General features: G+C 43.3%; 1 protein-coding gene across 1 annotated transcript in view; it reads left to right on the forward strand.

Moving 5' to 3' along the window:
* LOC140740300 (complement C3-like) overlaps positions 1-768 on the forward strand; it is a 250,059-nt gene extending 249,291 nt beyond the window's left edge. Inside the window, exon 41 of the mRNA XM_073069454.1 lies at positions 242-768. Within this exon, the coding sequence (XP_072925555.1) occupies positions 242-383 (142 nt within the window). The 3' untranslated portion in view covers positions 384-768. The remainder of the gene's footprint in view (positions 1-241) is intronic.
* The last annotated feature ends 16,895 nt before the right edge of the window (positions 769-17,663 follow it).

The following is a 17,663-nucleotide window of genomic DNA, read 5'->3' on the forward strand; positions in this document are numbered from 1 at the left end:
TCAATTGTATAGTTCTGCTCCCTGTTGGAGAAAGTCCCAGACTCCACCATACCACTTTGTTGACTCTCTTCTGTAGTGGGTTCTAACTTCAGAATTCACCATACGGGGATGCATCCACACTCTTAATTTTAATAATTTCGAAAAAGCAATGGACATTTTATCAATGTTGAATCCATTTAGAAAATGCTCGTTATCAGTTCTCATGCTTGTTCTTCTTCTTGACTATGTTTCAAAATTTCAGAGTTAACTACCTAGTTGGTGAAAGTACTTGGATGGAAAAGTGGCCAAATGATGCCGAATGCCAAGAGCGAAAGTACAGACAACTCTGTCAAGATCTAGAATTTTTTTCTGAAAATCTCCGCTTTCACGGGTGTCCATATTAATTACATTACAGGTTGAAATAAGTGGATAAAAACATGTGTACAACAATTCCCAATGAAAGCTTCATTATCAAATTTGTAAAATTCAAAGCTGATCTTTTTCACTGCAAAAATTTGAAGGAATGAACAAGAGCAGAATGGTATTGAATGCAATTTAGCTTGAGTGTATCTTTTTGATGGTTAATTCCACCTTCTGTCATAATAAAATACTAATGACTGGTTGGCCTTTCTGTAAAGATGATAAGTATACATTTATCATGGTGTTTAAATGTCTAATAATTACAGTATTGCTATGGTTGTATTGTGCAGAATTATGTTTGCAGACTTTTACAGCAAGAGGTAATTTGTTAAGAATGTGATATTAAAGGACTTATCTCACCAAACACAACTTTTGGTATTCTCAAATACCGTAGTTCTGCATGAATTTAAATCTATTTCCTTTTTTAATTTTGTTCATTGCATTCCTTAATTGACTTTGGTGCTGCACAGACTATTTCAAAAGGCAGATAAGAGTCAACTATATTACTGTGTATTTAGACATATGAGGTCAGTGCAACTAGATGGCAAAATGAACTATTAAAATGCTCTGCAGGAGATCTGTCATAGGATGGAGATTCTAAGGGGATGAACACGAATCACAGTGCTGTTGTACAGGAGAGGCAAGTTAAGCAAAGCTGAGCTGTCAATGCAGAAACAATAAGATCTGACAATGTGTATTTATGTTTGGTTTTAGGATGTAGCTGAATGGTAAATTAACTTTGCAGAAGGATTTTAATGAACCAAATAGATCCTATTGACAATCTAGTGAATAAATCATTACCTTACTCACATCAGTTTTTATTCCACACACACTTAGTTACTCGAATTTAAATTACCCATTTATTTCTGTTCTGTGAACTAATTTTAATTAATAATTCCAACTTAGGCTTTGCATTCATAAAAATATATATATCCATAATGCAGGGTATTGAATGCCTAGTGGTCATTAATGGGTTAAATATCTTCTAGCTTTGGATAGTAAGCAGACAAGACAAACATTCAAAATCACCAAGAACAGCTTAAATCAGAATCCACAGTATTTATCAAGGACATATCTGGGCAATGTACAATATTACGCAGGAGTCTATTGGACCAGTAACATAACTAGCAGTGGTTGTGGTCATAAAAGCAGAGTTCATGTGCAGAACAAGTTGAATATAATTGCTTTAAAACTAGCAGATAGAAACAAAAAGAGAGAAAAAAATAGTACATTAATAAAAACATCCATGAAGAGTGAAGGTGTTCAGATCTTTAACATTAATTTTAAGTTGCAAAGGCTGGAATATATCAGTAATGCATTCAAGTTTACATTGAGCATCATTAGAGCGAGTTAGGAGGGCAGAGGAGAATGGGAAAACAATGGATAATTTGAGTGACAGAAAACTCATTATCCCTGCAGTTTAAGATGAATTCTGCAAACACTTTGGTTTCTCCAATGTAGAGGAGACTGCATCCAAAAAAAAACTGACTGATATACCAAATTGATGTAGTACAAATGAACATCAATTGGGCCTGGAATGTTAGGGTTTCCTGTGTTGGGTAAGGAAGAGAAACAAACTCAGATGTTAAAAGAACAAGAAACAGAAGATTTGAAGGAAAGGTGTGTGATGGTGGAATCCTATTGACATTATCCATTGAGTAAGACAACTAATTGAGTGGAAAGCAAGAACAAGGTTGTGGAAAGAAGAATCTCCTAAAAAGATCAGTTTTGGTGCAGGTGACAAAGGTCCTATGGAAATGATCTAGTGAGCCCATGATGAAATGACTAAAAATTGACATTTGGTTTCTATTAAGTAATTGTCAACTTGACAAACACCACAACACCTTTGGCAGCAAGTTTAATAGTAACATTGGAGCCTTATATCCTTCATGTCAAAACCAGACTAGATCTTGGCCAGCAATCCTGCTGCATTAGGGTATGAATTACTTCGCTATCTGAGGAGTCACGAATGGTGCAGAACATTGTTCAGTCATCTGTGTACATCCCCACTTCTGATCTTATGACAGAAGGAAGGACATTGATAAAGCTGCTGAAGGTAGTTGGTCCTAGGACACTTCCCTGAGGAACACTGCAGTGATGTCCTGAGGATGAGATGATTGATCTCCAACCACCACAACTATCTTCCTTTGTGTCAGGTATGATTCCAACCAGTGGAGGGTTTTACCCCCTAATTCCCATTGACACCATTTTAGCTAGGGCACCTTGATGCCATACTCGGTCAAATGCTGTCTTGTTGTCAAGGGCTATGACTCTCAGTTCACCTCTGATATTTAGTTCTTTAGTCCATGTTTGGACCAAGAAGCTGAGTGGCCTTGATGGAACCCAAACTGAACATCCATAAGTAGGTTTTTGCCGAGTAGGTGCTGCATGATAGCACTGCTGATGACCCCTTCCATTACTTTGCTGATGATTGAGAGTAGGCTGACAGAGTGATATCTGGCTGGGTTGGAACTTGTCCTGTTTCTTGTTTACAGAACATAGCTGGACAATCTTCTACATTGCTGGGTAGATGCCAATGTTATAGCTGTAATGTAACAGCTTGGCTAGTGGTGCAGCAAGATCTGAAGCACAAGTCTTCAGAACTATTGCCAGGATTTTGTCTGGCCCATAGCCTTTGCAGTATCAAGTGCTTTCAGCCATTTCTTGATATCACATGGAGTGAATCAGATTGGCTGCAAACTGACATCTGGGAGGCTGGGGACTTCTGGAAGAGATTATGCCTCCCATAATCTTGTAAACCTCTATCAGATCTCCCCTCAGCTTCTGCCACTCCAGAGAAAACAATCCAAGTTTATCCAGCCCCTCATGATAGCACAGCCCTCTAAACCAGGCAACATCTGGGTAAACCTCTTCAGCACCCTTCCAAAGCCTCAACATCCTTCCTTTAGTGGGGCAACCAGAACTGTATGCAATACTCCAGATGTGGCTGACCAGAGTTTTACAAAGTTACAAAATAACCTCTTGACTTCTGAACTCAATTCCTTGACTTAAAAAAGAAAACATTTCACAACACTTCTTAATCACCTTATCGATCTGTGTAGCCATGAGCCTGGATCCCAAGATCTCTCTGCTCAGCAACACCATTAAGATTCTTGTCCTTAACAGTGTATTGTCTCCTTGCATTTGTCATACCAAGGTGCAACACCTTACATTTATATGGGTTAAATCCCATCTGCCATTTATCTGCCCATATCTGCAAATGGTCTATATTACATTGTTTTCTTTGCCAGTCTTCTAAACCATACACATCTCCACCAATCTTGGTACCACCCGCAAACATACTAACCCACTCAGCTACATTTTCATTCAGGTTATTTATATACATCACAAACAGCAGGACACAGATCCCACGGAACACCACTGGTTACAGACCTCCAGCTCAAATAAGTCCTTTCATCCATTACCCCTTGTCTTCTATGCACAAGCCAGTTCTGAGTCCAAACAGCCAATTTGCTGCTGACCCCATGCATCTTAATCTTCTGATTTAGCCTCGCATGAAGGACTTTGTCAAATGGCGTATAAAATCCATGTGGACAACATCCTCTACTCTACCCTTATCAACCTCACTTGCCACTTGAACTTGCATCCTTTGATTTTTACTGCAATCTCCATTCTTGCTCTCTCTATATTTTTCTTGTCCAAATCTCACTTCCTTCCTCAGATTTTGTCACAAGAATGCTCAGGGCATTGCTACCTCAACATTAGGCATTCTCCCTTCTCAAATATCATCACCACCTACCTTAAATCAGATCTGAATTTTGTCTTTAAACATCTAACTCTTGATCCCTCTCCTTAGAAGCCTCTTTCCTCACATAACTTCTTCAAAGTAATATTGCCTCCCAATTACATACACATGAAGGATTTGCTTGAATCTCATCAAGCCAATTTGCTAGCATCAGCCTTTGACATAGTTGATAAAGTTTTCCTCCAATTGTTATATTTGCCACATTTTGGCGTAATTGAAATTTAAAAATGGATAGTCACCAACATTGTCATCTCTTTTATCAAGCACTATCATTTCTAGTGTTTACCACATTAAAATTAACCCCCATTCCCTCATTTACATACTTCCTGTCAACATTAGTTTGAGACCATAAGATATAGAAGCAGAATTAGGACATTTGGCCCATCAAGTCATTTGGCCACATTTTATCATGGCTGATCTATTTTCCCTCTATGCCCCAAGCTCCTGCCATCTCCCCATATTTCTTAATTTCCTGACTAATCAAGGATCTATCAACCTCTACCTTAAATATACGTAATGACTTGGCCTTCTTAACCACCTGAGGCAACGAATTCAACAGTTTCAACACTCTCTGGCTATAGAAATTCCTCCTCATCTCTGTTGTAAAGGACATCCCTGTCTTCCGTGGCTATATCCTTTGGTCTTAGACTCCCCCACCATAGGAAACATCCTCTCCCCATCTACTCTATCAAGGCCTTTCAACAATCAATAGATTTCAATTATGTCACCCTCTATTCTGAATTCAGTGAGAATAGACCCAGAGCCATCATTCTTTCATATGACATGCCTTTTAATCCGAATCATTTTTGTGAACCTCTTTTGCACCCGCTCCAAGGTCAGCACATCTTTTCATAGACAATGGGGCCAAAAATGCTCATAATACTCCAAGTGAAGCCTCACTAGTAGTTTGTAGAGCTTCAACATTACATGCTTGCTTATATTCTAGTCCTCTTGAAATTAAGACTAACATCACATTTGCCTTCCTCACCACCAACTCAACCTCAAAGTTCAAAGTCAAAGTAAAATTTATGAACAGAACATTACATGTTATCACATACAACACTGAGATTCTTTTTCTGCAGGCATACTTGGCAAATCTATAGAACAGTAACTGGAGACATCAGGAACTATAAACTGTAAACAAATGGTGCAAATGCAGATATAAATAAATAGCAATAAATAATGAGCATGAAATACCAATTAAAACAGAGTCCTTAAATGTGTCCTTCAATGAGTGTAACTATCCCCTTTTGTTCAAGAACCTGATGATTGAGTGGTATTAACTAGTGGTGCAAGTCTAGAGGCAACTGTACCTTCTGCCTGATGGTTGCAGCAAAGAAAGAGCATAGCCTGGGTGTTGAAGATCATTGATGATGGATGCTGCTTATCTACGGCAATGTTTCATGTAGACGTGCTCAATGGTGGAGAGGGTTTTACCCATGATGTACTGGGCCAAATCCACTATCTTTTGTAGGATTTTTCACTCAAAGGCATTGGTGTCCCCATACCAGGCAGTAATGCAGCCAGTCAGTACACTTTCCACCACACATCTATAGAAGTTTGCCAAGGTTTCTGACAACATGCTGAATCTCCGCAGACTCCTAAGGAGGCAGAGGCATTGTCATGCTTTTGTTGCAATTATATTTGTGTGACAGTTAGGGCAGGTCATCTTAGATAGTGACACTCAGTAACTTAAAGTTACTGACCCTCCCCAACTCTGATCCTCCACTGATTACTGGCTCATGGACCTCTGGTTTCCCTCTTCTGAAGTCTACAATCAGTTCCTTGATCTTATTAACACTGAGTGAGAGGTTATTGTTATTACAGCACTCAGCCAAGTTTTCAGTCTCCCTTCTACATACTGATTCATCATTTCCTTTGATACAGCCCACAATAGTGGTGTCATCAGCAAACTTGTATATGGTGTTGGAACTGCACTTAGCCACGCAGTCATATGTGTAAAATGAGTAGAGCAGGGGGCTAAGTACATATCCCTGCAGTGCTCCTGTGCTGGTGGAGAATGTGGAGATCTTTTTGTCAATCTGAAATGAATGAGGTCTACAAGTGAGGAAATTGATGATCCAATTGCACAAGGGTGTATTAAGGTCTTGGAGTTTACTGATTCATCTTGAGGGGATGATATTGTTAAATGTCAAACTGTAATCAATTTTTAAAAAATCATGATATGCACATCTTTGCAGTCCAGATGTTTCAGAGCCATCGGAGGTGGCATCTGCAATAGACTTGTTACTTCAGTAGGTGTCAGGGCGCTGGAGCAGGGATCCAATTGCAGACCCAGTACTGTGCACACAGTGATATTAATTGAGTAACAAATCCCAAAGTGCAAACAAAGTTGGCGTCAAAGTTCAGGCAGAGATCAAAACATCAAGAGAAATCCAAAAACCAGAATCAGGGAGCAAGCAGAGTCAATATTCAGACAGAGTACAGGCACGAATGCTGAACAGGCTCAGGAAAATTCATTGGCACTATCTGGCAACAAACAGGTGAAAACTCAGGACTGAAATACACTGAGCAATAAACAGAGAGGCAGATGCTAAATGGAGCACAATGAGACACAGGTGGCAGCAATACAGGTAATAATGAGAAACAGGTGAGAGATGGAGTACTCAGTGATACAGGAGCCGGAGTAGAGCAGGGGCGGGAACAGAAGCACATGGCAATACAAAACCACAGACTGACAGCTAGGTGGAAACATACAAAAAGACAGAGTTCAACTGGAGGTACTGACAGGTAGGCAAATTGGAGCAGATCCAAGACACCATTCAGACAGGAGCTGATATGCTTCAACGCCAGTCTCTCAAATTACTTCATCACTGTGGATATAACTGCCATTGGGCAATAGTCATTTTGACAGGTTACCACACTCTTCTTGGGCACTGGAACAATTGAAGCCTGCTTGAAGCAGGTGGGTATCACACACTGTCAGAGCAAGAGGTTGAAGATATACATGAATACATCAGCTACATGATCAGCACAGGTCTTCAGTACTAGACCAGGTACTCTGTATGGACTGGATGCTTTTATTAGATTCATTTTCTTGAAGGCAGTATGCACATCATCTTCAGATACTGAGGCCAGAGGATCATTGGGAGACATGGGAGTGCATGATAGTTCTTCCCTGTTCTGATGGTCAAAATGAGCATAGAAGACATTGAGCTCACCTGGAAGCAAAGATCTGCTGTCTCCTATGTCACAAAAGTCAAGTCAAGTCAAGTCACTGTTATTGTCATTTCGACCATAACTGCTAGTACAGTACATAGTAAAAATGAGACAATGTTTTTCAGGGCCTTGGTGTTACATTACACAGTACAAAAACTAGACTGAACTATGTAAAAAACAACACAGAGAAAAAAAACACACAACAACTACACTAGACTACAGACCTACCCAGGACTGCATAAAGTGCACAAAACAGTGCAGGCATTACAATAAATAATAAACAGGACAATGGGGAAGGTGTCAGTTCAGGCTCTGGGTATTGAGGAGTCTGATAGCTTGAGGGAAGAAACTGTTACATAGTCTGGTCGTAAGAGCCTGAACGCTTTGGAACCTTTTCCCAGACAGCAGGAGGGAGAAGAGATTGTATGAGGGGTGCATGGGGTCCTTCATAATGCTGTTTGCTTTGAGGATGCAGCATGTAGTGTAAATGTCCATGATGGCGGGAAGAGAGACCCCGATGATCTTCTCAGCTGACCTCACTATCCGCTGCAGGGTCTTGCGATCCAAGATGATGCAATTTCTGAACCAGGCAGTGATGCAGCTGTTCAGGATGCTCTCAATACAACCCCTGTAGAATGTGGTGAGGATGGTGGGTGGGAGATGGACTTTCCTCAGCCTTTGCAGAAAGTAGAGATGCTGTTGGGCTTTCTTTGCTATGGAGCTGGTGTTGAGGGATCAGGTGAGATTCTCCACCAGGTGAACACCAAGAAATTTGGTGCTCTTAACAATCTCTACCAAGGAGCTGTCAATGTTCAGTGGAGAGTGGTCACTCCATGCCCTCCTGAAGTCAACAACCATCTCTTTTGTTCACATTCAGAGACAGGTTGTTGTCTCTGCACCAGTCCGTTTGATTTTGTCTGACTTTTACATTGCAACTCACCAATCCATGCAAACCTGTCCACAAGGATATTTGTCCCCCTCAAGTACAGGTGTAACCCATCCCTTTTGTACAGGTTGTACCTTCCTCAGTAGAGATCCCAATGATCTGTAAATCTGAACTCCAGTCCCCTGCACCAGTTCCTCTGCCACACATCCACATGCCAAAGAGGGCGAGGGTTAAAGTATCTCATTTGTTCTTCTTTGTTCATTCCTTGTCTGTTAGGTTAGTGAGAAAGGCTACAGGTGCTGTGTTTGATACTGCATGTGAGATGTAACCTTCAGCCTCCCAGAAAATCTTTTCTGCACCATGTGCAACAAGCTACAGCTCCTAAGAGAAGGTATTAAGGAACTGGAATGACAGCTCGATGACTTTTGTTTCATATGGAAGGTGATAGATAGGAGCTACAGGGAGGTAGTCACTCCTAAGTTGCAGGAGACAGGTAAATGGGTGACTGTCAAAAGAAAGGAAATGTACAGTCAGTGCAGAGTACATCTGTGGCCATTCTTTTCAAGTGATAAGTATACCACTTTAGATACTGTTCAGGGGGATGACCAGAAAGCGGAGAGCCACAGTGATCTGGTCTCTGGCAGTGAGACTCATGCTATGGCTCAGAAGAGCAGAAAGGTGAAGAGGACCGCAGTGGTGACAGGAGATTCCATAGTCAGAAGAGCACAGATGAGATAGTGTGGGGAAGACATAGACACATGGATGGTATGTCATCTCCCTAGTGACAGGGTCAGGGAAGTCTGAGATTGGGTCCATGGCATTCTCAAGAGGGAGGGTGCAGCCAGAAGTCTTGGTACATCTTGGTACTAATGACATAGGAAGGAAAAGCAATGAGGTCCTGAAAACAGAATTTAGAGAGCTAGGTAGAAAGCTGAGAAGCAGGACCTCCTGGGTAGTAATTTCTGAATTGCTACCTGTACCATGTACCAGCGAGGGTAGAAACAAGATGATTCAGCAGATAAATGCATGGCTGAGAAGCTGATGCAAGGGGCAGGGCTTCAGGTTCTTGGATCATTGGGATCTCTTCTGGGGGAGGTATGACCTGTTCAGAAGTGATGAGTTGCACCTGAACCGATGGGACCAATATTCTCCCGTCGGTTTTCCCGCCGGTTCGTTCTTCATTGATATCCCCCAGCGCTGTTGACTCCCAAGCCTACTCCATCCTGCAGACTATGACTTTCCTGTTCTGGCATCTTATCTCTCCATCTTCCGCCAAACAAAAGCCCACAAAACCTTCTCTTGGGCACACAAGAAAGATAAACATGCCTCTCATTAGATGGCGCACATTCCCCATTATCTCTAGTCATAACCCAAACACTGCTGCTACAGAGAAACCATTACATTAGCACTGAAACATTACAGAAAGGCCATTACATTTGCAGTGAAACTTTACAAAGCATCATACTCTCCCCCACCCCACCAAATTTAGTCATGTCATGACATTGAGATAATTTGCCAACCTTTCCTGCAAAGCACAACCCAGGTGTAAAAGGCAGTGACATAGCTCCCCAAAATGGTTGGGGCCACACTCTGTTCCCCCAGTGTACATAGTCCAGCCTATCCAGTGGTCTCCTAATTCTCTGAGATCTCCATTCCCCCTCACCTAACTCTTCAAGTTCAGATACTACTGGGGATACGTCCACTCTACCTGGTGAGGGCTCCCCAACTATCACTTGAGCTCACCTGCAACTCAGACCCCTCTGTCCCATGGCCAAGCCCTGCTCCATTCCTTGCAGGTTCCTGAGGCAACCCAGGATGTCCACAGAGAGCACCCCACAACTTTATCTAACTCAGCAGGAGAAGGGCTGGGAGTCTCTTCCTCCATCAATGGCGAGTTAGCAAAAGGCAGCATATACCACACATCCAGGTCCTCATCCTTGGAATCAATATCCCACTCAGGGATGGGGGCCGGCTTAACCTCTCCTGCTGTTGGTTCTGCAGTCGAACCGCATCTCCGCAGAGTCCTCTTACTAGGTATAGGCATCAGGTCAGGCTCTGGGTCAAGCTACACCTCTTACCTCAGGGGCAGCAGGTGGTTCCGATGGAGAATCTTGACACATTCCTGTCCTCTGATTTCACCCAGAAAACTGGTAGGTTTGGCATCTGGCTCTCCACCACATAGGGCGTAGCCACCCAGTGGTCAGACAATTATGCTTCACAGGAAGCCCCAAATTCCTTATGAGGACTCGGTTTCCCAGCAGGAGTTGGAAGAACCCCACCTTTTGATCATACATCCTCTTATTTCCTTGATTTTGCTTGGCTGCTGCGATCCCAGCTTTTTCATAAGCCCTTTTCAGCTCTCTTCTCATATCAGACACATACTTCAGTTAAGTCTTCAGTGGTAAATTGCCCTTGTCAGTCCCAAAACAAAAGTCAATGGGCAACCTCACCTCATGCCCAAACATAAGTAATATGGCGAATACCCGGTGCTTCATTTCCTACCAGATGTCCAATATGTTGAGTCCACCTGCTTTCCAAGGTCCCAAGCATGTCTAGCAAGATCAGATTAAACCTCTTGGGCTGGGGATCACCCTGCAGATGATAGGGAGTGGTCCTCGACTTCTGGACTCCAAGCATACCCAGTAACATGGATGAGCCTGCTCATGGACTCCCGTCTCTGATCACTATGCCTCCATTTGGGGAGGCTGTAATAAATTAAATACTTCTCCCATAGCACTTAGGCCACTGTGGACGCCCTCTGGTCTTTGGTAGGGAAAGCCTGTGTAATTCTGGTGTAGTGATGCGTGATAACTAAGACATTTGCTGTGTTGCTGGCATCGGGTTCTCTTGACAGGAGACCTATACACACCAGGTCCAGGGGCCCCACACTCTGCAGGTGGGACAAGGGAACTGCATTTGTAGGCAGCGTCTTCTGCCGTATCATTGAATACATGACTTGCAGTATTCTTCAACCTCTGACTTCATTCGGGTTCCAGTAAAACTGGTCTTTGAGCAATCCATAGGACTTTGCAACCCCCAAATGTCCAGAATCATCATGAAGTGACTTCAACACAATCCTCCGATACTTCTCCAGCAGAGCTAGCTAGGAACTCTGAGATTGGTTCAGAGGTGATGTGACCTGGTATAGGATCTGGTTCCAGAACTCCATCCAGGGCCATTCTCTGAGTAAGGGGGGCACCACGGGGTGTTTCATCTTCTCCACTTGGAGAAGAATGTCTTCCTTCTCGACCACTGACCAAATGGTATTGATGCCCAGGTGATATCACTCAGCAGCTGCCACTTCCCCAAGACTCAATTCCAGCAACTGATTTGTCTTCAGAGCAGTCAGATTACAGTAAACTTGTGGAATGGCGTCATCAGAAGCTCCCAATTGATCTACCACTCGATCCTGCCCTTGCTTTCCTTTGGCCTTCACTGTGATGGCAAACTGACACATAGCCTTCATCCCTGGGGCAGGAAAGCTCTCCCACTCTTCGTCCCTGTCCAGCCCCTCATGCCCCCGGCGGGACAAAACATTAGGATCAATGTTCCTGCTTCCCAGACGGTACTTCAGGCTGAAATCATAGGCAGACAATGCCGCTAACCAGCGACGGCCTGTGGCATCCAATTTTGCCGAGGTTAGGATATATGTTAGGGAATTGTTGTCTGTCCGCACCTCAAACTTGGCACCATAGAGGTAGTCACTCAGCTTATCCACCACAGCCCATTTCAATGCCAGCAACTCCGATTTGTGCATGAGATAGTTTTCCTCAGAGGGTGACAGACTCCACTGACAAACACAGTAGGTCTTAACCTGGTGCCCTGATGCTGATACAGGATACCCCCAAACCCTCTTGGCCGGCCGGCATCCATGTGCAGTACATACAGTAATTGGGGGTCCACAAAAGCCAGCACCGGTGCCTGGGTCAGCAGTTCCTTCAGCGCCTGAAAGGCCTCTTCATATTTCACATCCCACCTCGGTCCAAAGGGCTCCAATGGGTTAAGATTCTCTCTGCCCTCTCCTTCTTTTCCCCTCCCTTTCTTCCCCAAGGGAAGGTAACCACACAGAAGCTGATTCAATGGGTGACTCACTTTCGCATAGCTCTTCACAAATCTCCGATAGTAACCACAGAAGACGACAAACGAGCACAGAGTTCTCACAGTCTGGGGTCTTGGCCAAGTGGTCACTGCCTCTATCTTAGCAGGATCTATAGCTACTCCAAGTCATGAGACTATGTGCCCAACATAGCTAACAGACATCTTGCAGTACTGACACTTGTCCAGGGAAAGTTTTAGCCCTTCAGCTTTTAGGCAGCCCAACACCTCAAGTAGCCTCGCTTCAAGGTGGACCCAAACACTATGAGGTCATCCAGATGCACCAATACCTCAAGCAAGTTCATATCCCCCACTGTCTTCTCCAGGGACTCCTGATATGCCCTGGGAAATCCTTTAGAATTGGAAGAATCTCAGGGGACATATAAATGCCATCTTCTCTTTGTCAGCCTCAGTAATGGGGATCTGGTAATACCCACTCCTCAAGTCCAGAAAACTGAACCACTTTGCACCACTCAGACAGGCCAGAGTGTTTTCAAACTTCAGGACCGTATACTGGTCAGGGACAATACATCTGTTCAGAGCCCTATAGTCCACACACATCCTTCCCTTCCAATTCTTCTTTCTGGGCACTACTATTGGGGATGCATAGGAGCTTTGGGGCTTGGTGATGATCCCAGCTTCCTTCAACTTACATAAATGTTGCCAAACGTCTTCCACCTCTGCAGGGGCTGGTTGCCATGACCTCTCTTGGAATAGGATGTCCTCGGTCACCCGGATTGTGTGACCAGTGCTCTTGGAACAACTCACATCAAACTCATCAGTGGAAAAGAAACCTTCCAGCTTCAACATCTTCTCTACCAACCTCCTCTCCAACCCACAGGAACTGGGGAGTCCCCTAAGTTGAATGACTCAGCAGTCAACTTTCCCTCTTTTCCAATAGTTTCTCCGCGGCGTGTCTCACAGGGACACTAGACATTACTGTCACCAGGAAAAAATGCACCAGGGGCATCCCCCGCTTGAAGGTGACTTCCATCTTCGTAGTGTTCTTGACAATCACTGCCATCCTGCTCACCTCTACAACTGAAGGCTTCTGCAGTTCGGGACTCATTAGTACCCCAGCAGGAAATCACAACTCCCCCTCGTGGTTTTCAGAAGCATCACCTAAGATGGCCTCACCCTCAAGCACTCCAGGAAATTTAGGGGTCCCCATCACTCTTAGTACTTCCCCAGGCCGTAACACTATTGGCTTTGACGGGTGAACCACACAGTCCCTCATCTAATGTTGGTATCCAGCCCAATGCAGCCACACACTTCTTCAAAAGCAGCTCGAAACAATGGGTGCATGGACAATGTTCCCAGAAAGCTCTCCCCAGCCTTCTCCATGTGGGCCCCCATTAGCCTTCTCACCAGAGGAGTGTTGGTTCTCACCAGGATTTAAACACTGCCCTTCTCAGAGGGTTCCAGACAAACCAGCACTAATAAAGGATCTCAGCCATTCCCATATCGTCCTCTGAAAACTCCAGTTTCACTGGCATTGTGTGGATAATCACCAGCACTAAGCCCCCAGATCTCCAGTGCACTGAATGCTGTCAATGGTAAATGCATCAGATACCGGTTGTAAAATGAATGGTACAGCAACATGAGCTGTGACCCGGTATCAAGAATGGTTTTAGCATAAATCCGTAACAATACACTGGAGCATCGTCCCACTAAGCATTCAAGAATAGGCTCTTTTGCTTTCGGGGCTTCCCCCAGAGCCATCAGGCCGTTCTCTCACTGGGTCTCCTCTAAGTTTTCCCAATGACTCTCTCTGCTTACGTACCCAGGGGCTCACTCCTTCTCGTGTGACACTGGCTGCTAGCAGTTCTCCCCATTGTTCGTCCCCCTATGGGATCTACCCCCCCCCCCCATCAGATCAGATCCATCATATGTCACACCAGCTGATAACAACCGAGACATCTCAGTTCTCAACTCTGCCACAATCTCCTCTACCACTCCCTGGGGCAGGCTATTCATTGTCATTCTCCACAGGGGGCCACTACCGAGGACTGTACCCTGATGACTGAGGCCTTCCACTCCTCCGACGCATTCTTTTCCTCTCGTACTTCACTGATCAATTCAACAAATGAGAGAAGGGGACGCATCTTACGAGACAGTTGGAGACTGCAAGCGATCAGATCCTGGGACTGGGCACCATTTGCTATCTGCTACATTCTTAATTGATCCACCTCAGCGCCTGAATGGCCCCTCTGCGCCACAAGCAATTTAGCTACCTCTCTAGCCGAAAGATGTTGGCAGTAAGCTTCTCCCCCTTCTCCTGATGCATGTTCTGAAACCCCGCCAAGAGCTCTACTGGGCTTCTTGTCATGTCAAAGGTATTTTACAATGCTTTCATGTAATTGACAGCTTTAGCTAAGGAGTAACACAACCTGACAGTTCTCACAATGTCAGCAACCCACCCACTCAAACTCTTTACGTAATCAAAGCACTGCTACTCATCTAACAACTGAGAGGTCTGCTCCGCCCAAGTCTCATACTGTTCTTCCCCTTTAGGGGTGGGCTTCAATCCTGAGAATAGGTGGAGCCTACCATAGCTGGGTCATTGGACTTAGGCATTTATTTGCCAGAGAGGTAAGGGCGGATACGACCTCAGAATTCTCACTCTTGGTTTTTCCGGTGACGTCATCATCGAGAATGGCAGCTTAAGTCACTAACTCCTCCGGAAAAACGCGTATTAAGCCCCATTAACCCGTCAAATATAATATTTTCCGAAAAATATTTGAACTGAAAAGAGGGGCAAGAATGGGGAGAAGAAATGGAAATAAAAAAGCAACACTGCGGAGCCTGCGTCCGAGAGGAGTGCAGCGAGCGGCTCTCCTACCCGACCGCGTGCGAGTGAGGTGGCTGCTGGGCCTCACTCAGGCGAAGCGGCGAATGTCTTTGAAATCCTGAAAGAAATAATGGAAGTCCAGAAAGATATGAAGCAGCAGCTCCGTGATATTAAGGCAGAGCTCGCCAGCGTTAATCAAAAAATAGCAGTGGCAGGGACTCGCATTGAGAAGGTGGAAGATCGTGTTCAAAACATGGAACAGATACTCAGCAAGACAATAAAAATAATACATCACCAAGAAGGTAAACTGCTTGACCTGGAGGGAAGATCACGGCGGAAAAATATCAGAATCTACAACGTTCCCGAAGGAGCGGAGGGCCCATCTATGATGAAGTTTGTCGGAAAGTTACCGCAGGATGCACTGGATCTTCCCCCAGCTACGAAGCTTGAAGTCGAAAGAGCACACCACGCGTTAGTCCCAAAACCTACCCAGGACAGAAAGCCACGGTCAATTATAATAAAATTCCTTCGGTACAGCACCAAGGTGGAGATTCTACGAAAGGCCTGGGGTAAGAAGAGAGTGTTTTTAGAGGATAAATTAATATATTTTGACCAAGATTACACCCCCCCCCGTGGTCCTCCAGAAATGCAAAGAATACTCCGAAATAAAGCGAATATTAAAGCAAAATAAGATTAGATTTCAAACTCCGTACCCTGCTAAACTTCGAGTGTTTTATGACAATGGGATGCAGTTCTACCAGACAGTGGAAGAGGTGACTACAGACATGAAGGCCAGAGGGTTGCCCGTCAGCATGACCAAAACGAAAGAAAGCCTGGCTGAGGAATTGTCCCGCTCGGCTTGGGAAATAGTGCGAGAAACGAGAAGGCAGGAGACGGGAGGAGGCCGAGAGAAACATATCAGGAAGAGACTGGGAGTTTCCCAAAAACAGTCCTCACCCCTTTCAGAAGAGCCATAAGGTTTGGCTAACTTTAAAAATGTTGAGAAGCTAAACAGAAGCAAAAGTACACGGTGATATTCCTATCTCGAGAGATACTTATAATAATGTGGATTTTATATTACTTAGTTGTTAGTCTTTATTTGCTCACTTACTCCTTTCTCCCCACCAAAATGAGAATATATATATGTGTGTGTGTGTGTGTGTGTGTGTGTGTATATATCTATCTATATATATATATATATATATATATGTATATGTAAATACACACACACACACACGTATATATATATATATATGTATATATAAGAGGAGTACACAGGGAAACCTTTTCTGTGTAATGGATTTGTTCACTGACTCTTATGAATACTGCAATGGGGGCCCTCAACTCACAAATAGGAGGGGTTATCCCCCACAGTTAGACATTTCCTCTAGCTCAACGCAGGGTCATTTACTAGAGACCTCAGCCTTGAAATCACACATTCATTGCTATTTTTGTTATTATTTGAGTTTCTTGGTTCTTATTTGTTCAGGGAGTAGATTGATTAAGTTTTATTCTAATTTCAATGATACATTGACAGATAAATACAGATGGCTAAGGACAAGGTAAAATACATTTCTTTTAATGTAAATGGACTATTAAATCCAATCAAACGTAAGAGAATTTTATCCAAAATGAAAAAAGAACAAGCTCATGTAGTATATTTACAGGAAACACATTTAAGTGATAATGAGCATAAAAAACTAAAGAGAATGGGCTTCACTAATCTACTTTTCTCCTCATATAAATCAGGACATAGGAGAGGAGTTGCTATTCTTATCTCAAGTAAGCTAAATTTTGAAAAAATATTCGAAATGGGAGATAAAGAAGGCAGATATATTCTGGTAAGGGGGAATATAGACAGCAATTCAGTTACTCTATTGAATATATACGCACCCCTGGGAAGTGATATTGGTTTCTTTCAGAAAATTACTGATATTATGGTAACGGAAACAGAAGGTCTCCTGATATGTGGGGGAGACTTAAATTTACAATTACAACCAAACTTAGACTCTTCCAACAGAAAAACCTATGAAACAAAATCTTTACATAAGAAAGTTAATACACTTTTTGAGGATGTTGGTTTAATTGATATATGGAGGGACCTTTTCCCTGACAGAAGGGATTACACTCATTATTCTGCTCCACATTCTGTATATACAAGAATAGACTATTTCATAACATTTGGAAAAGACAAAGACAAAATAAACACCTATGGAATTGGAACAATAGATGTAAGTGACCCTGCACCTATATATTTATCTGTTGATTTTGACCTACAACCAAAGAATACTATTTGGAAACTAAATTCAAGTCTACTCAATGATCCGTACTTTAAGGAACAAATTAAAAAAGAAATTGGTTTCTACTTAGAATTTAATGATAATGGAGAGGTTTCACCTCCCATTTTATGGGATACTCTGAAGCCGGTCTTAAGAGGGAAAATTATAGCAATATCTTCATATAAGAAAAAAATAAGGAATAAAACATTAGAGGAATTACAAAATAGGCTGAAGGAACTAGAGAAAAAACACAAATTGAATTTGGCA

The sequence above is a fragment of the Hemitrygon akajei genome, chromosome 16, assembly GCF_048418815.1.
Source record: "Hemitrygon akajei chromosome 16, sHemAka1.3, whole genome shotgun sequence".
NCBI classification, from domain to species: Eukaryota; Metazoa; Chordata; class Chondrichthyes; order Myliobatiformes; family Dasyatidae; genus Hemitrygon; species Hemitrygon akajei.